Source organism: Xyrauchen texanus, chromosome 12 (assembly GCF_025860055.1).
Source record: "Xyrauchen texanus isolate HMW12.3.18 chromosome 12, RBS_HiC_50CHRs, whole genome shotgun sequence".
Classification (NCBI taxonomy): Eukaryota; Metazoa; Chordata; class Actinopteri; order Cypriniformes; family Catostomidae; genus Xyrauchen; species Xyrauchen texanus.
In genome coordinates, this window is record NC_068287.1 from 26,881,881 (window position 1) to 26,906,285 (window position 24,405).

General features: G+C 38.0%; 2 protein-coding genes across 2 annotated transcripts; one reads left to right on the forward strand and one right to left on the reverse strand.

The window, feature by feature from the left end:
• The first annotated feature begins 6,814 nt into the window (after nt 1–6,814).
• On the forward strand, nt 6,815–10,128 carry LOC127652925 (calumenin-like). The gene is made up of 8 exons (XM_052139381.1): nt 6,815–6,935; nt 7,493–7,714; nt 7,829–8,022; nt 8,281–8,453; nt 8,728–8,788; nt 8,894–8,988; nt 9,111–9,218; nt 9,397–10,128. The coding sequence occupies exons 2-8, from the start codon at nt 7,500–7,502 to the stop codon at nt 9,502–9,504; spliced, it is 954 nt and encodes a 317-aa protein (XP_051995341.1). The 5' UTR covers nt 6,815–6,935; nt 7,493–7,499; the 3' UTR covers nt 9,505–10,128.
• A 156-nt stretch (nt 10,129–10,284) lies between these two features.
• Nucleotides 10,285–16,834, reverse strand: LOC127652926 (nitric oxide synthase-interacting protein-like). The gene is made up of 9 exons (XM_052139382.1): nt 16,552–16,834; nt 16,336–16,441; nt 14,520–14,601; nt 14,282–14,417; nt 13,121–13,272; nt 12,778–12,894; nt 12,535–12,605; nt 11,042–11,150; nt 10,285–10,950 (listed from the first exon to the last, which is right to left on the reverse strand). The coding sequence occupies exons 1-9, from the start codon at nt 16,619–16,621 to the stop codon at nt 10,879–10,881; spliced, it is 915 nt and encodes a 304-aa protein (XP_051995342.1). The 5' UTR covers nt 16,622–16,834; the 3' UTR covers nt 10,285–10,878.
• Between the last annotated feature and the right edge of the window lie 7,571 nt (nt 16,835–24,405).

Consider the following 24,405-nt stretch of genomic DNA (forward strand, 5'->3'; position numbering starts at 1 on the left):
CACAGTAATACTCTCATACAGTTCTTACAAGTACGCTTCTCACAAGTATGATTTTACATGTGAACGTGTGAGTAGATACTGACAGACCTGCGTGTGAGGGCCTCTATTTTGCTTCACATGTACATGTCACAGTGTATATGACATGTTTACCCTCCACTGAACTTTGTCACAATCCCAAAGCTATATTTGCATATTTTATTGGATTAACTTTTAAAACCAAAGAGCCTGTGACATGTTAAAAAAATACGAGAGAAACACAGAAAGGAGGGAGAGAGAGAGAGTCTTATCAAGAGAGAGAGAGAATTCTTATAAAATAGACTCGACCCACAATATTTATAAGTATGAAATCTTTAAAGATATGTTATAAAAAAGGTTCAACTTGTGGCAAAAGTCATATAAATATGACACCTTAAACATACTTCTAATTAAGTAGGAAGAAGGACCTGAGGGCTTTTTTGTTTCTTCTTTATGTTGTAAGACACAAAATGTGTGATCATTGACCATCTTGTCTGATATCATGCATTTACTGACCAGACATTGTTTATACATGTACAGGCTTTAAAACTGAATTGTTAAAAGGAATATTCCAGGTTCAAAACAAGTTAAGCTCAATTGACAGCATTTGTGGCATAATGTGAAATACCCCCCAAAAACATTTGACTCGCCCTCCTTCATTAAAATAAATACAAATAAATACAAATAAATAGAAGGAAAAAATGCAGTTACAGTGATACACTTAGAATGGGAGTGAATGGGACTAGTCCATAAACCTTAAAATACTCACTATTTCAAAAGTTATCTAGTATCTAGTATTCCTAAAATGATTTTAGTGTGACAAAAACCATGTGCTAACCTTATTTGTGTAAAGTTGTACCCGGATTGTCATGTCACGGAAACAAAGTTGTAATACTGGATATACTACTGGAAATACTTTACACAGAAAAGGTTAATAAGTGATATTATCACACTAAAATCATGTTAACATGCATATTGTTTACGTCTTGTCACTTCCATTGTAAGTGCCTCACTGTAACCGTGATTTATTTATTGATTTTTTAAGTTGGAATGAGTCGAAAAATGTTTGTGGTAATTAACATTATGCAACAAATGCATATGTAAAAATGTCATAAATGTCTTTAAGTAGTTTGCCCATATTGTAGTATGTGTTCTTTGCACATTTTGTACATTTGTGTGTTATATGTATATTATGTACTATATTTATCATGCATTTACTGACCAGATATTTATTATACAGCTACAGATTTAAAAATGGAACTGTTGAAAGGAATATTGGGTTGTATTGGGTTCAATACAAGTAAAGCTCAATTGACAGCATTTGTGGCATACTGTTGAAAAAAAAAACAGTGATTAAATTGATCATGTATTACACTTTTGTTGTTGAATCAGGTGTGAACATTATACAAAAACTATGAAAGCATATTGTGCCTAGTAAATTTCAGTGTACTGATGGGGGCCCATTTGAAGGATGGGATTACACTCATCTCAATGTGACAAGCTACATCAGGTTAATGGACACTAAAACGTAAAGTGTTTCGAGTGGTAAACATAACAGAGAAGGAACTGAAACAGAAAGAGAGAAAAAGAAAGACATAACGAGGCCATGCATGTGTCTTTGTAGAAAAAAACGATAGAAGGGGGACACGGAGGGCACAAGAAAGGGAGAGAGAGGAGGCGGAGGAGAAGGAGGGTGCCAGCTTTATTTATTTCCGGTTGACAAAACCCTCCGCTCTCTTCCTCTATCATTCAATCCCCCACCTCTCCCCATACCTACTGTATGTCACTCTCTTTGTCACTTGTTCAGAGAATTAAAAAAAGACAATGAAAATTTAAACAGAAACACTGGAAGAAGAGCATCTTCCCTGTGTAACTGTGCGTGATTCGGGATTACTGCTTTAAAATGTTACAAAATAATAATAGATTTTAATTAAATGTTGTTACTATTTAGTGTCAGTGTGCTCCACACATGTGACGTTGTGTGCGTGTTTATTATGTGTGCTGGTATGTGAGTGTATGCTCCTTCAGGGCACATTTTTTCAGTGTCTTGTTAGTTCATCGCTGTCACCCTTTCTCTCTCTCTGCTGGGGGGGAGGGGGAAGAGAGGTCACCATAGCAACAATGCCGGAACAAATTAACATCAAGTTCTTAAAAAAATGTATGTACATTTATGAGAGTGTATGTATATGTGCTGAAGGTATAAGCCTTGTTCTTCACATCCCGTTCATGAAGCCAGATCCGGCAGACGCATTAATGGTAATGCATCAATTACAAATAATTCATTAGGTCCACAGTCTCTCCATCACTGTGTGTCATCTGTTTGGGTCCTAAGCTCTTGTCTTCTTTCTTATTTTGTCATCCCTGCCCTCCCATTTCCATAACCATCTCTCTCTCTTTCTGTCTCTGTGTGTTGTTGTGTGCCCCCAGGCTACAGAGTGCCACATCCTCCCTCCCTCCCTCACTCTCCCCTCCTCTCTCTCTGGCCCTGTCACCTTCAATTGCTCCATGGTACTAGACACACAGCCACAGGCAAAGAGAGAGAAGGGAGGGGAAATACACATACACCAGAGAGAGAGAGAGAGAGAAAAGAGGGTTGATGACTGAGGGATTAAGCACTGTATATGTTTGGAGAGAGACAAAGAAATAAAGAAAGAGGGCAGGTGTGAAAAGTTGAGCGGAAAGATGTGAGGAGGATGAAGGTGCAAGCAACAGGGGAATACAGTGGAGAGGATAAAGAGGATAGAAAGTTGAACGAGGTCTAGAGATACAACTAAAGCACCAATAGATGCACATATATCAGTGTCTCTTTATCATGTTATTACATTATCATGGATTCCTATAGATCAACTAGAGCATGCTGCTAGCAATGCCAAGATTATGGGTTAAATTCCCAGGGAACACACATATGTATGTGAATATAAGTCACTTTGGATAAAAGCATATGCAAAATGCATTATTGATATGATTCAAAAGACTGAATGAAAAATGTTTACAGTATAAAAGAAGCAATAATCACAAAGACTTTTTAGATGATCAGATTCTGCGATTTGTGTACACATAGCAGCTAATTCTTGCCAGTTAACTATTTGCATTTATTTTTTGGGATATCGAATAGTATTTTTTAATAATGTGTTCTTGTTGAATTCAAACTGACTGTAAACAAATGACTATTCTGGATAACAATCTTGGTAAAAAGTACATTCATAATGTGCAGGCCCAGGCAGAATCTGTGTACTACTTTCACATTTTCTAAGCTGATTTTAGGGGAAACCTGTGGAATAGATATAAACATTAAAATGTGTTTAATGTACCTGAGAGTTCTATTCTCTTATTGGTAGCTGAAATAATCATAAAATCAGACAAAATGTTTAGAAACAACCATGCATGTGGTGTTGGATATAGAAGTGTTGTGAATGACAGAGGTTATAACAGACTTAAATATTCAGTCAATCAAACTTAAAAATAGTATTCCAATACAAATTACTATTTATTCATCTAAAATCGTCTAAAATTTAATAAATCTGAATACGTGACTTATTAAATTAAAAAGTAATCACATTACTAATGACTTTACTTTTAAGTTACTTTCTAAAACACTTTTCCACTCAACAAATCCAAAATAATGTCTATATTTCTTCATTTGTTTGTTATGCACAAGTCATACACATAGCACCTCCTATGTATTCTCCTTCATAATGACTCGTTATGGGGCCATAAATCATGTGTTCTACACAATTAATATATTAGAAATATTCATTTCTTAATGCCAGAGGAATATTAAAAAGCAATAATATTACAGTAGCTAATCACTTTGTAATTGGATTACACCCAAAACTGCGGTATATTTGAGTTTTGATGGGTATAAAAACAAGGTTGTGAGGGATAGTCTTAGATTCTCATACACTGCATAAAGCTCCCAGATCACATTTAATTTTCCACAACTTATGTTTTCTGGAGTTTTATATCTACTGTTTTTTAAGATGTTTTTCTCCATTTTCACAACGGAACGATTAAAAAAACAACAACAGTATAACTCATTGAAGAGATGAACCATGTCAATGGCTAGCTGCTTTGTTTTTATCCCTGTCAAAAATAAAATTTGGCACTGCTGTGATTAAGATCCATTCTGCTGAAATCTGCAGAGCTTTCTTTGAAGTTCTACACACACAAAATCTGGGCCTGCTAATGTGTGGTAAACAAGATGATTAGTTTAATAATTCTGAAAAGCCTTTGATTTTCAAGTTGGAAAATATATAATTTTTATTTGATTATTTTTTTATTGTTTGTGTGTGTGTGTCTTTGTTTGCATGCTTGTAAGCGTAGTGATGACGAGGACTTCTAAACTAGCACGTTTCATGAAGATGAAGAAAAACTACTTAGCATAGCATAGCATGTGGTATAATCAAAACCTAATACTGATTCATGTAAAATCTTTTACGTATGAAACTTAAGCCGGCTTTACACTAGCACACTCCAAACAACTTGATTTTGACTATAATGGGTGTCACACATGTTTTGCTGAGATCTCACTCTCTTAAATCGGAGGTATGACACACTTGTCGTTACAAAATAGTGGATGGGTAACACACAATCCAATTCACTGCAACTCTCTCTGATTCCCTGTCACATGGAGCTTGCTGAAATAGCAACAGGAGTACCTCATAAGCATGAACAATTGTAATGAGATGTGATTTATGGAGTAGCATACTTTATGAAAGTATGTGATTGTGTATTTATCCCCTCAAGGCTTGCCATAGAACACGTATATCCACGTGCAGCTTTCAGTTATTAAAGAAATTACTTTCTGTAAATACAGACTGTAGTGCCTCATTTGTCATTTTAGTGTAGGAGAAACCCAGGAAAAACGCTTGGTGACAGAATCACTATGGATTGCATTTGTGAGTGCATCAGCGATCCCTGGTAAAATTAATCTTCAGACCAGCATGACGTCTTGTCAGTTCTTCAGTAAAAGAAGCTCATTGGTCAATTGACAAGAACACAAGAGCCGCCCTGGAATGATTTTTTTAAACAGTTTTTATGAGCTTTTCCAGGTGCTGGAACCATTAACTCAACAGGAAGTCCCAATGGTTGGGTAACCAGATTCCTGCTTGTGGAAAACGGGACAGCCCCCTCCCAGCAAAAATGAAATTTCCGTATCCTTACCTAGGCGCAGATCAATGCAAATTATTCAGTGCATCTGCATCTGTAACTGTTGTCACCTTGTACTTTTCGCTAGCAACAATTTATCTCAGTGTGCGCTTGTCTTTCAAGAGGTTAATGAAAAATGCAGAACAGTCCAGTCCAAAATTAGGATGTACGAAAAGTTACACTGAGTTGAGATTTATCCAGTGTCAATACTGCATTCATTAATGAGAACACACGCTCCACAGATGCAAATGTCCCAGGCAGGCTGTGGCTGGGCGGAGGGCGGGGCCGGGTCGTGATCCTACACACCCGGTCCCGTATTAGGCTAATCAAACCTCCCAAGAGGGATAAAGGTCGACTGCAGAGGATCGTGCGGGAGAGAGAGATAGTTTACGGACATGTCCGTCATGTGTGTTTGTGTCCTTGTTTTAAGTTTCTCGCTTTTTTTGTATGAACATGCTGCGCAATGTCTGTGCGGCCTCCATGGCCGATGGAAAACGAGCTCCATAAATCTCACACCTCACTTTACAAGGCTCTGTCTGTGACTCCATTTTTTTGTCTGGAAATTTTAACTCTTTTTGAAGATCCTCTTTAAATGAATGCACACTTCCTTGATTTTTCCAGCCGTAATTTCATCTGTGCTCTTTCAAACTGACTCTTCAATCTATTCACTAACTGGACATCTATTGGTAGGGGATTGTGATTGTATAGTTTAATCCAATCATGTACTTCAAATAAAACAGTGTGCTTTTTTTAAGCCGTATCCTTGGCTACCTTTGATTAGAATACTCACATTATGGAGAAAGCCACATAGGCGATAGAGAAATATTAGGAGAGGGGAAATACGGGACAAAACACAATTTTATTCAGAATAAGTCAGGACACTAAAAAATTGGCTTAAATACGGGACTGTCTAAGGAAAAATGGGATGTCTGGCCACCTTACCCAATCATTGAGGGATTATGGCCAGCGATTATGCAACGTTTACAAAAAATAATCGTTGCATAAATCAACTAGTGTGGAACCGGCTTTATGTGTCTGCTAAAAACAATAAGGTTTACACAGAAAAAGAGAAGCTATTTGAACTTCTTGAGGACCAAATGTATCTCTTGCTCACACTTGAATGTAAGTGAAATTCTACACGTGTAGTCTGATAAAAGACTAAAGGACAAGACTGGGCGTTTTCAAGAAAGATTCTACAGAATGCTTGTTTTCCCTACAAGTGATGATGACTCTGAACGAGCGTTTTCAATTGCAGCAAACATTTTAACATTGTAATCTCGTGACACAAACTTGACATTTAGAAGAGCACTAAATGTATATTTTTAAATACATTAATATTTTTTAATATGGTAAGTCATTTAAATGACTATTGACAAAAATACGAACGTCTTATAAAGCTAAATGAGACTCAGCATGCATGTTGCATTAAGTTTAATTTAACATGCAAACATTATTGGCTATAATCAATTTACCAATACATTTCTGTCAAAGATGATTTGCCAATTTTTTTTCTAAGTTTGCCAAGATCTTCTGGCTCTCGGTCGTTGCGCGTTCGCGTGTCAACGTGGCGTTTCATAGCCAGTAAAATTGAGAATTTCGCACGGTTCCACCCACTTTCTTCCTGTGATTGGCTACTATCCATGTCAGTATAATAATTTTGAGCGCACGTAAAGGCAATTGCCCCTCCTACTTTTACATGCAGAACAGTGCCAACGCGTACTCCTTAACTTAGGAAAAACGGGTGTACTCAAGCAGAAATAACTACAGGATTGGTAAGTAATTTTTAGATGTTTAAAATTTGAAATATTTGCGCCAGAAGATACACTGCACATGTTTAGTTGTAACTGTGAACTTTTAATAAGTTGGAGAAGTTGGGGCATTCGTTTAATAGTTATATTGTTGCCTATTGTAAATCACAGCGCAATTCAAAACATTATTGATAAATGTATACATATTTATTTTATGTGTATGCTTTCAAATAAAATATTTGATGCTTATTATTCAGAAATGAATATTTATTGGTGAAAATGTATGTGCTCTTTAATTTGATTTCAATACGAATAGGCCACTGAAGAATAATTTATGTAATAGATTTTTTCATTAACAAGCACAATGAATTTGTGAATTTGATGTATTAGTGTGCAATATGCTTTTTAGGTTAATCTCTAATGGCATGAACGGAGACTAGAATTTATCTAATGGCTCTCCCTTTCTCTCTCTCTCTCTCGCTCTCTCTCTCTCTCTCTCACACACACACACACACACACACACACACACACACACACACACACACACACACACACACACACACACACACACACACACACAGGGAAAATATGCAGCTGCTTTTTTTGGGGACACTTGCCCTGCTTGTTGGGGTCACATTTGCTGTGCCTGCACAGGAGAAGCGTGTGCATCGGCAGCCTGACCTCAGTGACCATGATCATGATGATGCACATGGTTACCAGTATGACCACGAGGCCTTTCTGGGCAAAGAGGAAGCCAAGACCTTTGACCAGCTAAGCCCTGAGGAGAGCAAAGAGAGACTAGGGTAAACATAAAATAGCTAGAATGACTTAGATTTTATGGGAGGAAAATAATTTTCATGTCTCTTAATCTCTGTGGTTTACCTTTTTTAAAAATGTTTGGTGTATTCTCCATGCAGAAAGATTGTTGATCGAATTGACACAGATAAGGATGGCTTCATCAGCCACATAGAGCTACATCACTGGATTAAACACAGGCAGAGGAGGTACATTGAGGAGAATGTGGACAAGCACTGGAAAGAATATGACCAGAACAAGGATGGAAAGATTGCATGGACCGAGTACAAAAACACTACCTATGGATTCTACACCGGTAATTGAAACGCACTTGAATTTGGGCATGGTACCTAATTTTGTAATGTTTAGTGGGAGAACATTGTTCAGAGGGATTGTGAAATGTGCCACCATCTTTGCAAATATATATATTTTTTTAATAAATCAGTATTTCAGGTACGATACAAAACATCTGTTTAAAAAATAACAAATGTGATATGTCACTTTTAGATCTTAAACTCCAATACATACTGCAGAACTAAAGTGTATTTATCAGTGACTTGTTAATTAATTCCAGATGAAGAGTTTAATGATGTTGAAGAAAAGGTGAGATACAAAGCCATGCTCACTAGAGATGAGAGACGGTTTAAGTCAGCAGACCGGGATGGGGATGGCCTCGCCACCAGGGAAGAGTTCACCGCCTTCCTCCATCCAGAGGAGTACGACCACATGAAAGACATTGTCATACAGGTATACAGGGATCGCAACAGGTATAACAAAGTGAAATCAAACCAAGAAGATGTAAAGAAAATGGTCCAAATTTTGGTTTGTGTTCTCAGATACCATATGTGAACAAAGTTAAGGAATTTTATTCCAATTGGATTAAGTAAAGAAAGAGAGAGAGAGAGAGAGAGAGAGAGAGAGAGAGAAGGTGGAAGAAATGAAGACAATTTTACAGGATGGAAATATAATTTTTATGACTGTACATTAAAGCCCCTCTCTGCTTTTTGTTTCATTTTTAAAGGAAACAATCGAGGACATTGACAAGAATGGTGACGGCAAGATTAATCTGCAGGAATACATAGGTAAGTTTCTGCACTCTCCTCCTGGGAGGGAAAGAAAACTTCACTATAACTGATATGTTGTGGTCACGTAATTGACAATTTGGCATCTGTTGCTTTTACCCCTAGGGGACATGTTCAGCGCTGAAGATGGAGAGGAAGATGAACCAGACTGGGTCACTAAAGAAAAGAAACACTTTTCAGAGATCAGAGACATTAACAAGGTACACAATGGGAACAAAACTAGCAATGGGAAAGAAATTGCTAGTTTTATTTTTAATAAGATAAATCTGCCTCCCGTTTGGCCATTATTTTACAGTTCATGTTTTGTTTTTAATTTTGATAGGATGGTTTCCTTGATGCCAGTGAAGTAGCTCAGTGGATCCTCCCAGGAGATGTTGACCATGCTGATAATGAGGCCAGGCATCTCATTCACGAAACTGATAAAAATGACGTAAGTAACATTCTCTGGGGCTGTGCATGGGTGCTGTCATTCACATCAATTTGCAACCATGCAGAAACTGTCATTTATTTAGGTAAATTGAATCAATAATTTTCTCTGTCTGTCCTCTTCCTTTCAATTCACTACCAATGAATCACAATGGACTTGCTTCGCGTAATTGACTAATCAGGACGACAAAATCACCAAGAAGGAGATACTGGCAAACTGGAACATGTTTGTTGGGAGCCAAGCAACAAATTACGGAGAGGATCTCACCAAAAGACACGATGAGCTTTAATGCCGTCATATCTGGGTCTAGGGCAGGGAATACATGTTTGGTGTTGGAGAGATATTGAGGAGGGCACTTGATAAGAAAATGACAGTAAATTCTCCTTAACCTGTTAGGTAGGACCATTTCCAAAGTCAAAGGTTTAAGGGGTTGGGATTTGGGTTTCTGGGGACATGAAGGTTTGAATCTTACCAAGACATATCGTTTAATTTATTGTCAAACACATTTCATCTATTGCATTTTTCAGGGGAAATGAAATCTTATAACTTTACATACATAAAGAGTGAAGAACACTTACATTCCTTATGAATAGACACTCCATATCACGTATGTTGAGTAAGGCTATAGACAACGTCTTCCACTTGTCAGAGCTCAATGATACTCACGAATTCCGCACTAAATACAGGGCCGGTTGCAGGTAGACACTGTAACAGGCCTGTTTTGACTGTTACAAACAACCCGATCTCACACCAGTTGTCTGTGATTTCACATTTAATGTACCACTCTTATGATTATAAGCATAGATGGGAGAAATGAAGCCAGGGACAGAGACAGAAGTGATTTACACTATATTTGTGCAACATTTTTCTCTCTGTGAATTCTAAATAAAGCCATGTTGGTTTTTAAAATTAATTTTGGAGTGGGATTTAATTTCAAAGGTAATTTCACCTCTTATTGCAAGTTAGAAACCTTTCAAATCATATTTATGTACCTACTTAAAACATATTCTGAATCCTCATTATCTCATTGAAAACAAAATCAACCTTTGCCTTTTGCATTTCCCAAACTGTGTCTGTGTCCTTGATATAATTTTCAGGATGGCCGTCTTTCTATCAGTGAGATCATGGACAAAATGGATTTCATTAAGGTCAGCACCATAACTGACTTTGGGACCTTAATATTGGAATATCATGATGAGCTTTAACCCCATAACCATCAGAAAATCTCTCAAAAACTATTAAAAAAGACAAATGACTTTCAAATTGTGTATATTGCATGATTTATTAAAAAAGAAAAATATAACACATTTATCTGTGTATTTATAAGTAAACATGAATGAATCTTCAGTGGCAAGAAAACTAAACTTCAAATTAATTTGGTTTCCTTTCACCAAATGAATGACAACAAAATACTGAGTAAAAGCACACCAGAACAAATGACTTTTAAATTGCATATATTGCATGATTTATACAATAAGAAAACGATAACACATTTACCTGTGTATTAATATGTAAACTTAAAAGTATTTTTAGGGACAAGAAAATGACTTAAAATTCATTCAGCATCCTTTCACCAAATGAATGACAACAAAATACTGAATAAAACCCAACAGAATTTCTTCAATACATTTACAGGGTCCATTCCTTTCTGCAATCCTCTCCTTTATGCTTGCATGACAGGTCTGGCCTCTTTGGCTTTGAGATCCACACCTGAACCTGCAAATCCAGTCCCACCCTGCCATAAAGAGATTTTTATATTTAAGTATTTTAACATGACTTCATGTATTTGTAGTATATTGTGAAAGCACACTATCTCTTTTATGTACCCTTTGAAAAGGTATGATGTCCTTGTCTTTCAGTTTGTCTCCTGTGATTGGATCAATCATATCTTTCCGTATGAGCTTCTCTACAGACTCCATAGTGACTACCGCTCCACTTGAGGAAAAGACAGAAAGAAATAGACAAAACTTAATGTGAGAGGAAGGACTAAAATAATAAAGTCACTGGGCCTCGTTCATCACAAGCAGAAAAATATTTTTGTATAAATCGTTCGTGAAGCAGTTCTGAAGTAAATTCTCAGATTCATGAAAGTTTTGGTATTTTCAAAACATTAGATGGTATTAACAAAATTTACACCTGCTACTGAAATCGAGTACATTTTGCGCAAGCTATCCAAATGTGTCGTGTTCTTTCAGGCAAACTGTTATGATGTTTTGATAGAAGTGAAAGTAAATAAGTAATGACAAAATTTACTAATAATTTAATTAGTGAAATTAACCTGAAAAATTAACAAATATAGTTTAAAAAAGTTAATAGTTATAAAAAAATAAAATAAAAAAGTTATCTTTTCAAACCATAGCATATCCTCATTTAGAAATGTTTCTTTAATGATTGAATTAATTTTTTTCAAAGTAAAATGTTTTACAACTCTGCTTATCATTTTCCAGCAGAAACGTTAGATTTTTTTCCTCTAAAATATTAATGCCCTCTAATGTGACTGGTTGGATAGTTTTTATTTTTATTTGATTATTAGCTCTATAATTTAGGTTTCATAATTTAGTATAGGCATCGTATGGTCAATGATAATGCTGTTAAATCCATAAACACATTGCGGGCATGTGTGTACACAATACAATGGGTAACAAAAATAGAAAAAGCCATCACACATCATAGCTTACAAATCTGTAATTTCTTATAGCATTTCTTTCAAAGATCTTATTCAGGCATTCTATTAATTTCTCTGATGATTCTCCCAGTTGCGTGTAGCTGAGATGATTTACCCGAGAATTTCCACAAATGATGCTGGCGATGCGCTCAACTGAACCAGAGAAGGTTAATGATGGTATAAATCCTCCTCCTGGTGTGAACATAACATTTCTAACACTCAAACAAAAACATGCAAAGACTGTAAGTCCTCACTTTCTTTGAGACACTATTGTGTTTGCAAAATCTAAATTTTACGATGTGAATGCACTTCATTCATTAAAAAACGATTTTATTACTGTTCTGCATAGATGTGAACAGCATTTACTAGCGAGTCCGGAGGCTTCTTTATATGGCATTTTCATGGTAATGGATTATGATAATTCACTCTTTACGGTAATAATGCCTCCTCTTTACGAATGTTTGGAATACACACGTATTAATAACAATTATGGGAAGTACAAAGCATATGTGAATATGGCGGAAAGTTTTCAGGAAGGTCCATTTTACATGTAAATTTACTCATATATTTATGAATGTTTCATGAATGAGGCCCACTATGAGTAAGTTGTCAAAATAGTTATTGTTGGAAAGGCTGTGTGAAAGTCAAACTCACGAGGGCCTGAGAACTGCACAGGGCACAGAGTTCCCAAGAGTGTCTTTGGTTACTGCACACACATATCTGTCCTGAAAAACACATAAAATACTTTATGAACAATTAAAAAAAAACACTGTCACTCATGACATTAATTACAAAGTTGTTTCCTAATATGGAAATGGGGAGTACAGGTTATGAAAAACAATGTAGAATCCAATAGATCAGAAAGAAAAGTGGACGATGACTTGGTCTACTAATTACCTGCCGTGTGAGGAGGGCCACTCTGTCCAAACCAGGGTCCAGGGGAGTAAAGCACACAGAAATCAAATCACTCATCTTCAAAGGACGCCCTGACATGGGGCACAACACTGCCTTTGACTGAAAAAAGCAGGAGAGGAGAACAAACAGTTGGACAAACAAACCTATCAAGGGCATTATGACCGACCAAAAGAACACTTGGCATTAGTGTGCAAACTGATATCAGAGTAAGCATAATCTCTTATGTAATACTCTTCTATGAGTAAAAATAGACTACAAAAGAGCCACGGTTTGGGGACGTGTGGCTGGCAGAGAGACGGGGAAGTGGGAGAAATGAGAGACTTACAGGTTTTTTAAGCAAGGTGGGCTTGGCCTCTGGTGTGAGGCTGGGGATCCAGAAGCTGGGCAGGGCTGAAGAAGAACTGGACTCCCCCGCTGAAGCATCAGAAGTGGAGGAGCTCGGTGAGCTCTTTGGGATTCCATCGCCTTTAGATTTACCTACAAAGAAATCAAGTAAAACACTTATTGAAGGGCATACAGTACAACACATTCCCAGTATAAATCTTGCATCGTGTCCATAACATCAGTACTGTAATTGAGTTTAAACATCTTTATATCATCCTCCAGTATTAGATCATTCTCTCATCACTTATTTACCATCCGTCTCAAACTTGTTTAACTTCTTGCGCAGAACACAAAGATATTTTGAAGGATGTTTGAGATGTTTTTCTCCATTTATTATAAGTCAATGGGGTTTAAAACTTTCAAGCTCTAAAGTCACAATGGCAGCATAAAAGTAATCCATATGACTTGAGTGGCTTAATACATTTTTTCTGAAGCAATACAATCGATTTGGGTGAGAAACAGACCAAAAATGTCCTTATTCACTATAAATCTTGTGAAGACAAGGTGGAAAATAGTGCAAGCTTTTTGTGACGCTGCACACGGTTGCCAAGTACACAATCCTAATTTAATTATGAATCAATACATTTTTCTAGTGTTTATAATCAACCTTTTGGGGACTGTGGTACATTTTAAATATATGAAGAAGAAAAAAATCACTCCATTCGCATCTGCATTTTCAAAATAGCTCAACTAGGTGTGAAAACCACAAACCTGGCAACAATGTGTCTGGTTTATGAACAGCGCTCATGTGTCAAGCGTGTATAAGTGTGTGAACGAGCTTCTCTCATTAGTGTCAAGATTTATAGCGAATAAGGACTTAAATATTGATCTGTTTCTCACCCAAAGCGATTGTATCACTTCAGAAGACATCGATTAAACACCTTGAGTCGCACAGATTACTTTTGTATTGCCTTTATGGCCTATTTGGAGCTTGAAAGATTTGGACCCCATTGACTTCAATTGTATAGACAAAAACACATCATACATCCTTCAAATGTCTTCGTTTAAGTTCCACAGTAGAAAGAAAGTCATGCGAGTTTGAGACTGCAAAAGGGTAAGTAAATGATGAGCCAATTTGCATTTTTGGGTGAACCTTTAATACCTGAGGTAAAGGGGTTGATTGGCTTGGAGACAATGTTGTTCTCTCTCTGTTTGAACTTCTCTGCTCTCTGTCTTTCCTCAGACTTGGACTCCAGCTGCCCCTCACTCTTCAAAGCCTGTTTCTGCTTCTCATATTTCTAAGTCACATGTGTTAGAAAAAGAGAGATGGAATGAGATAATGACATTCACATTTAGAGCAAAACAAATATGCACACGTAAATACGCATACATGCTCAAACCTTCATTTTCTTAGCAATCTCTGTCTTTTGGTGAAGGATGTATTGCAGAATGGCTTCTTTTTCATATATGTATCCATCTTCACTGCAGTGAGCAGATGTAAACACAAAGATTGGTGAAGTTGAAGCATATAATTTAAAATCGATAAGTTACTGACATGCAATGGTAACCAATGGTGCACACACATATTAACATTGCAGGGTTCTCAATCTTTCTGACCAATGACCATTTCCTTTACAGTCATTTGTGATTATTGGATAAGGATTTTAAAAAGTATTTAATAGAGATTGCATTCACAGTGAGAAATGTAATGCTGTTTAAATATTTCAGAGCTGAACAAAATTTGAAAAATGTCAGGTTTTCCATAACTGTGGGAGCCCTGACATTGGCGGAAACTGGCTACTGTAATAGGCTATTTAGCATAGCAAACAGGGAGATCAGAAATAACATGGACAAGAACTTTACCATGTTAAGTGGAAAAGTTCTTGGTTTTTTGGGGGTAACAACTTATATAAATATATATGGGAAGATGATCTATAACTGGTCGTCATTCCTTCATCACCATGTTGAAAAACCTTTCACCATTTTTGCAGAGAATGACAAACGAATGATTGAACGTTACATTTATATAGCACTTTTCTGATATTTCTTTCGCTCATTCACATTTAAAATATTTTTTTAACGATATAGATATCTATCTATCTAATCCAAATGTTTGGATTAATGTACAGATGTTGCTCTTATGGAAAGAAATTGATACTTTTATTCAACAAAGTGGCATCCAACTGATCACAATGTATAGTCAGTTCATACATAATGTGAAAAATTACTATAAACATTTAAAAAAATTAAAATAACAAATGTTCAAAAATCCTCCAAATGCAGCAAAAGCTTTGCAGATCCTTGGCATTCTAGATGTCAGTTTGTCCAGATACTCAGGTGACATTTCACCCCACGCTTCCTGTAGCATTTGCCATAGATGTGGCTGTCTAGTCAGGCACTTCTCATGCACCTTACAGTCTAGCTGATCCCACAAAAGCTCAAAGATCCATAACACTCTTTTCCAATAATCTGTTGTCCAATGTCTGTTTCTTTGCCCCCTTTTCTTTCTGTTTTTCTGTTTCAAAAGTGGCTTTTTCTTTGTAATTCTTCCCATAACGTCTGAACCCCTGAGTCTTCTCTTTACTGTTGTACATGAAACTTGTGTTGTGGGTGTAGAATTCAATGAAGCTGTCAGCTGAGGACATGTGAGGTGTCTAGAGACTAGAGATGAACTTATCCTCTTGTTTAGTATTTCAGCTGTGTTTGATATAATGGCAAGTGATTATCTAGTACCAAATTAGCAATTTAGCATGATTACTCAAGGATAAGGTGTTGGAGTGATGGCTGCTGGAAATGGGGCCAGTCTAGATTTGATCAATAATGATTTTTTTTTTCCAAATAGTTATGGTGCTGTTGTTTCATCAGTATGTCCTGACTATAATTTGTGATCAGTTGAATGCCACTTTTGTGAATTGAAGTACCAATTTCCTTCTGAAACATAAAAATCTGAACATTATTCCAAACTTTTGGCCACCAGATAATATATAAATATATAGTTTCAAATACCTTATATAGTCATAATTAACGTGTGTACACTAATCAAAAAATTCCTTTTGAAAATAATTGCAGAATAATCATTCTGATTACTTGGCCAACTAAACAGCATCAAACAACAGCATGTAAAATAATTCATTTCACAAAGCTAAAAGCACATCTTAACAGCAATGCGAATGTAGGAAATCAATGCATTAATGGAAGTTAAAGTGAAGCTCGTACGTTATAACTGGGTCCCTACAGGGCTGTAACGACAGACAGCAGCAGTCAAAATCTTTTATTGCATCTTTTCCCAGACGCACACTCTGTGTCCCATAACCAGACGCCGCTGGAAAGTCAAACGAGATAAGCAATGAATTGTAGTCCTGTGCAACATTACTGCAATTATTTTTAATGTGAAACGACTCTGTTAGCTAAATATCTTTAGAGGTACATTACCGGTGTCTTTCCTCTTCTCGTGATAAGTGTAAACAGCTCCTGCTGTACAGTTCTTCCCATGTCGAGTCATCTCGGTCACAATTATTATTTATTTCTATGTTTTTTATTTCTATGTAGTGATAAAACAGAATCAAAAGAATACACGTTGACGCCAGAGGGATTATAGCGAGCAAGGGTTATTATTTACCAGACAATCCAAAATACATTACATCAAACTACAACCCGAAAGAGACACAAAGATCATACAAAGTGCATGCTATCATAAAAATACTAAATATGTACATAAATAATAGAAATACAAGACTAAATGGAGAAGATGTTGTTTACCTCGTATGATCGTGAACCGGAAACAGTATCTGACATTTCATTTCTTCTTCTTAATTTTTGTGGCAGTTGGCATGCAACGAAAGATATATTACCGCCACCTGCTGGTTGGAAGTGTAGGGTCGGGATCTAATTACGCTATTCTTAGTAAAAATGCACTGTGTCTCATTCTGACTGACCCATATTCTTTTATTAAACTCTGTCGCTTTCAGATATTGCATTAAAAATGTAAAACATTCATCCCATGAATTTCTTCCTAGAATGCATGTCAACTCAGAAATCTCTCAAAATTTCTCAAAGATTTCAGAAATCTCTAGAAATTTCTCAAAGCTACACTATGTAACTATTTTTTGGTTAAAAAATAAAAAAAAAGTTATTATTGAGAGAGTGCAAGAAAAATCCATCTTCCAAACCATGTCTTTACCCAAATACACTTTGATAAACCTATAAAAATATAATATTATAAATAGTTTATAGCTGTCGGGATGGATTTCGCAGGACATTGCATACAATCGTCATTCGCCCATGCGTGTCCAGACCATGATGGACCCTTCACCTTCAAATCGATCCCGCTCCAGAGAACAGGCCTCAGTGAAACGCTCATTCCTTCGACGATATACGCAAGTCCGACCATCACCCCTGGGGAGACTCGTCAGTGAAGAGCACTTTTTGCCATTCCTGTCTGGTCCAGCGAAGTTGGGTTTGTGCCCATAGGTGTTGCCGGTGATGTCTGGTAAGGACCTGCCTTACATCAGGCCTACAAGTCCTCAGTCCAGCCTCTCTCAGCCTATTGCGGACAGTCTGAGCACTGATGGAGGGATTGTGTGTTCCTGGTGTAACTCGGGCAGTTGTTGTTACCATCATGTAGCTGTCCCGCAGGTGTGATATTCGGATGTACCGATCCTGTGCAGGTGTTGTTACACATTGTCAGCCACAGCGAGGATGATCAGCTGTCCTTCCTGTCTTAGGCATCTCACAGTACAGACATTACAATTTATTGCCCTGGCCACATCTGCAGTCCTCATGCCTCCATGCAGCATGCCTAATGCACATTCACGCAGATGAGCAGGGACCCTGGGCATCTTTCTTTCTGTGTTTTTCAGAGTCAGTAGAAAGGTCTCAAAAAAGTTTTTGTAACTGTGACCTTATTTGCCTACTGTCTGTAAGATGTTTTCTTAACAACCGTTCCACAGGTGCATGTTCATTAATTGTTTAATATATAATACAATACAATAATATGGTTAATTGAACAAGCATGCAAAACATTGTTCAAAACCTTTACAATAAAGATCTGTAAAGTTATTTGGATTGTTACAAAATTATCTTTAAAATACAGTGTCCTAAAAAAGGATGTTTCTTTTTTTGCTGTGTTTATAAGACCCCTTATTACGCCCCCGTGGCTCAAAAGGGACGCAACAAAATTGGGACACACGAGAAAGCCGAACTTTTAAAGAAAGTTATTTATTAACACAAGGAAAATTATACAAAAACTGTGTAATGTAACAGTCAGGAGTCAGTAGTGTCATGCTAGGTGACTGTGTGGAAATGTAATGTGCTGTGCTGCAGTGTCGTAATGCATGCAAAAGAAACATAACCAAACGAATATCAAATCAAATCAAATAGGTCGTTTTCGTCTGCCATCCATCTTGCTTCTCTTAAAAGGGGAAAAGGGAAGTTGGCAACAGGTGTCACCGATACAATCAGGTAGAGGGCGGAGAAATCAATCCAATACTGGGGAAAACCCCATTAAAGACACAGGTCGTCACACTCCTCCCCTTAAAACAGGGGTCTGTCAAGAATCCCTGTAAACAGACAAGACAATTGAGCCAAAAAGCCCCATAACTTCCAAGAAGCTAAGGACCAAGAACAGCAGCCAGGGCAAAACAAAAACAAATAAGTAAGTTACACTACACATTAAACATCAATCATAGGGCACGTGACAGGGCATCTGCCACAACATTTTCAGACCCTCTGAGGTGCCGAATGTCAAGGCAATAGGCCTGGAGAAACAAGGACCAACGTATGAGCCTTTGGTTTGGGCAGTGAAGAGAATTCAAAAACGTCAGTGGGTTATGGTCGGTATAAATGACAACGGGTTGACTTGATCCAACATAGATGTCAAAATGCTGTAATGCCCAAATCAAAGCCAAAGCCTCTTTTTCCACCACAGAATAATTCAGTTGGTATGAATTAAACTTGCGCGAAAAGAAACTGACAGGCCGAACCACCCCCTGCTCATCAGCCTGTTGGAGGACAGCTCCAGCTCCAACCTGACTCGCATCAACCTGCAAAGAGAATGACCTTTCAAAGCAAGGAGCAGCAAGAACAGAAGATGAACACAATAGAGATTTAACATTTTCAAACGCTAGCACACAATTTGAAGACCATATGAACTTTGTCTTGGCTTTTAAAAGATCAGTAAGTGGTGCGACAACTGATGAAAAGTTACGACAAAAAGAACGGTAGTAACCCACTAAACCCAAAAAGCGCATAAGCTCTTTTTTGGTAGTAGGCGCAGGATACTCTTGAACAGCTTGGATTTTTGCATTCAACGGTCGGACTTCACCATTTCCGACCACTTTACCAAGGTATGTCACAGTGGCCTGAGCAAAGTTACACTTTGCCAAATTCACAGTCAAGCTGGCTTCCGACAGACGACTCAAAACTGCATGCAAACGTTTTAAATGCAAGTCCCAACTGTCACTGAACACAACAAGATCGTCCAAATACACAGCACACCCGTCAAGGCCTGATACCACACGGTTCATCAGACGTTGAAAGGTGGCAGGAGCATTTCGCAGTCCAAAACTCATGACTTTGTAAGAATAAAGGCCTGATGGAGTGACAAAGGAGGAGACTTCTTGAGCTCGCCGTGTCAAAGGCACTTGCCAGTAACCTCTTAGCAAGTCAAGTTTAGTCACATACTTAGCCGAACCTACCTGGTCAACGCAGTCTTCCACCCGAGGGAGTGGAAAACAATCAGGTCTCGTCACAGTATTGACTTTTCGAAAATCTGTACAAAACCTTACTGACCCATCAGGTTTTCCGACTAACAGACAAGGAGATGCCCATTCTGAACATGAAGGAACAGCAATCTCATTTTCCTGCATATACTTAATTTCTGCTTCCATCAACTCTCGTTTTTCTGGTGACACACGATAATAACGCTGCTTGATAGGGGAAGCATCACCCACATCAATATCGTGCTCAGCCCAGTCCGTTCGAGATGGCGTATCTCCAAATAACTCAGGGAATCTCTGCAAAAGGGTACTCAACTCTGCTATCTGCAAAGGAGACAAATGGGCAAGAGTAACATTTAGTTTTTCCAGAGATTCAGAATTATTTAAACGTCCACGTAAAATACCATCATCTGGTTCTTTACCCTCACTCTCCCTTTGCCCGGAACAAAGGCCATCTTTAACATCTGAAACAGCAAAGAGAGCAGAATGAACAGAATTGACCTCAACACTAGACTTCTCATAATATGGTTTCAGTAAGTTCACATGATATAACTGGGTTGACTTTCTCCGATGTGGAGTTGCAACCTCATAATTTTCGTCACTCAGTTTACGTTTTACGACATACGGGCCTTCAAATTTAGCTTCGAAAGGAGAAGCAAGCAAAAGACGCGACACAAGAACCTGGTCTCCTGGCTCAAAAATACGACGTTCCACTTTGCGGTCATACAACCGTTTCATGCCTTCCTGTTGTTTTTCAAGTTTATTTCTGGCCAGTGTTCTAGCCTGAATCAACCTCTGTCTAAATCCATAGACGTACGACAACAAATTTTTTGGCGAGTCACAAACTTTGACCTCATTTTGTAGCACAGCCAAAAGCCCACGAACTTTGTGACCAAAAACTAAATCATTAGGACTAAATCCAGTGCTTTCTTGCACAACCTCACGTGCAGCCAGTAGTAACCAGGGCAAACCCTCCTCCCAATCTCTATCCAACTGTACACAATAAGCACGAAGGAGAGACTTCAAAGTTTGATGAAATCTCTCTAATGCTCCTTGGCTTTGTGGATGATACGCACTAGCAAGATTATGTTTGATTTTTAGCTGTTTTAGAACTTGTTGGAAGAGATGAGAGGTAAGATTAGTACCCTGATCACTTTGAACGATTTTTGGAATGCCAAAAAGTGACATGAATTGTGACAAAGCTCTTACAATTGAGCGCGATGTAATTGTACGCAACGGATAGGCCGAAGGGAAACGTGTGGCCAAACACATTACAGTAAGCAAGTATTTGCTTCCCGACTTTGAACACGGCAGAGGACCCACGCAATCCACAATAATGTGTTCAAAGGGGTCGCAATTTGCAGAAATCGGATGTAACGGAGCCGGTTTCAGTTTTTGATTCGGCTTACTAGTTACCTGACAAACGTGACATGATTTTATGTATGCTGAAACGTCACGTTTTAAACGTGGCCAAAAAAAAATATTGCAAAACACGATCATAGGTCTTACGCACCCCAGAATGACCCGACTTTTCGTGTGCGACTTCCAACACAACATGCCGAAATTTTGTGGGAACCACTACCTGAACAATAGGATCCCCAACAAAATTCTCACCATGAGGACTCCATTTCCTCAACAACAAACCATCTTGTACGAAATAGCCTCTAGCCATATCTGGTACATCACTATCATGAAGTGCAGAGGTAATCAGCTCAACCAAGGAGGAATCTGAGTGTTGTTCTTTACTCAGCTCATCTGCAGACAGAGGAAAAGACAGAGCAGAGAAATCAGGTATAGGCAAAAAAGTACCTAAAGTATTTAACTCTTTTCCTTGAGCCTCCAAATGCTCAACATTTTTAGTCATAGCGCGAGTCACAACACCCACAGGGTCTACAACCATTTTCTGCTGAATCAGCTCTCCACTAGATGAAACCATAGGAGCTGGAGATGCATTTGCCCACACCGGTCACCTGCTAATTTATTTCCCAAGATTAGATGAACACCCTCAATTGGTAAAGCAGGACGCTAATCCCACTACTACTTCACCAGTCACTAAATCAGAGTGAAGATTGACTTTATGAATAGGAACTGTTAACGTATTTAAGCCCATTCCTCGAACTAAAACACTATCACCCGTTTCAGATTGTGCTGAAAACGGTAAAATGGATTCCAGAATGAAAGAATCCATAGCTCCCGTATCACGCAGAATTCTAACTGGAACTTCAACTCCATCCGACAATGACACTTCGGCCTTCTGTAATGAAAGGAGCATAAGTGGACAAATAATCATTAAACAGTTGAATTTCATTAGTCTCAGCATCACTCAAACTAACAGAATTTGCAACTGCAGCAGGCTTAAACTTATTCACATCAGTACGTTTATTTTTATCCTTAAGTATAGGGCAGTCCGCTTTCCAATGCCCTTTTCCCGACAGTAGTTACACGTTTTAGACGGATCAAACTTCCCTAAAGAAATGCGACCACTCTGTGTAGTATCTGTAAAGCGATTTGTGCTCACTTCACGTGCTCTCCAACCAATAGCGATATTTTTGTGAGTGAGCACAAAATCATCCGCCAACGACGCTGCCTCCTCCGGAGACTGAACTTTATGCTCACTAATATACGTCGCAATTTGATCAGAAACGGAAACTTTAAACTGTTCAACTATGATCAATTCAAGCAAATCCTCAAATGTTCTAGCATCAAGCGAAGCACACCAACGTGTAACATGTCGTCTTAAATCTCGCACAAACTCTAAATGAGTCTGCCCCTGACTCTTTTTACACAACCTAAAGCGTTGTCGATATGTTTCAGGTACACACTCGTATACTTTCAACACTGCGGACTTAACAGTTTCATAGTCTCTACACTCCTCTGTACTTAAAGCAGTAAAAGCTAACTGCGCTTTACCAACTAATACACTCTGCAACAACAAAACACAGTTTGATTTAGACCAACCTTGTATCTCAGCGACACGTTCAAGCATAGTAAAAAAAACATCCGGATCAGCCTCATTAAATTTAGGAACAAGCTTCAGACTTTGATTCAGCGGAAAATTCCCACACGCACCAACAGTTGAATCGCTATCAACGATACCTTCATTAATGAGCTTCAGTTTTAAATACCCCCAGTCCACTTTTGCTTTTTCCAATTCAATTCTACCCTGATCAGACCTTTGCTTTATTTTCTCGTGTTCCATTTGTAACAATAATAACTCTTTTTGTTGGTCAAAAGTTAAAGCAGACTGTACAGTCAAACTTTGTTCGTGCTCATCACGTTCACTCATTTCAGCGATCAAAATTCTCTTGTCAATCAATTTATTTTTCAACTCAATTCTAATACTAGGCCTACTTTCTTTTATTCTCTTATCACTAAGTTTTATTTCGTAATATTCCGCGATTTTTAAAAGTTGATCTTTTGTGCATTTATTTATCAGAACGTGACAAGGCGATTCAACAAATTTTTCAACATCAGCCATAAGCAAATAACCCACAGACTGAAAGAAACCAGATGTGCAATAAAAATACTTGGAATTTTACCCACTATCTAACTTTTCAGAATAAGTCTATCTACCTACCTAAAGCCTAGTCTTCATGCGGATACTGGCGGGGGGAAATTAAGCACGCAAGCCCAGCGGGTGGAACTGCAACTGGTTAAATCAGCGACAATTCTCAACACCATGGAAGTGCTCCCGAGACAACCGCTACTACCCACGTTCACCACAACACTACAAAAATAACAAAACCGACATGTCTCAAAGGAAACACATCGCTAATCCTAGCAGGACAAAACTCCAAGATGAATTCAAACGACGACCAAACAACCGCACCAAATGCTTTCAGGTGTCCCAAAACGCACTTTTTGTGACGTCTAATTATTCAAATTGGGTTTCATCAAAACGTCACGACTAAACAACCAATCAAATCGTGTTCAAAGGAATCGGAAACAAAACACGATGAAACAAACAAAATCAAATGTTTTCAAACCACCAACGAAATATCAAACAAAGGCAAACATAGCTATGTCAAGGACACGAAAGAGGACGAGCCCCCATTTGTTACGCCCCCGTGGCTCAAAAGGGACGCAACAAAATTGGGACACACGAGAAAGCCGAACTTTTAAAGAAAGTTATTTATTAACACAAGGAAAATTATACAAAAACTGTGTAATGTAACAGTCAGGAGTCAGTAGTGTCATGCTAGGTGACTGTGTGGAAATGTAATGTGCTGTGCTGTGCTGTGCTGCAGTGTCGTGATGCATGCAAAAGAAACATAACCAAACGAATATCAAATCAAATCAAATAGGTCGTTTTCGTCTGCCATCCATCTTGCTTCTCTTAAAAGGGGAAAAGGGAAGTTGGCAACAGGTGTCACCGATACAATCAGGTAGAGGGCGGAGAAATCAATCCAATACTGGGGAAAACCCCATTAAAGACACAGGTCGTCACACCCCTCAATGTTTTGTTTCCTCAACAAACCTAAAGCCATTAAGATTGCTACCAGTTCTTCAGTGTAAACTGAAAGATTATCTGAGATTCTTTTATTAACCTGAATATTGAAATCCAGAATTG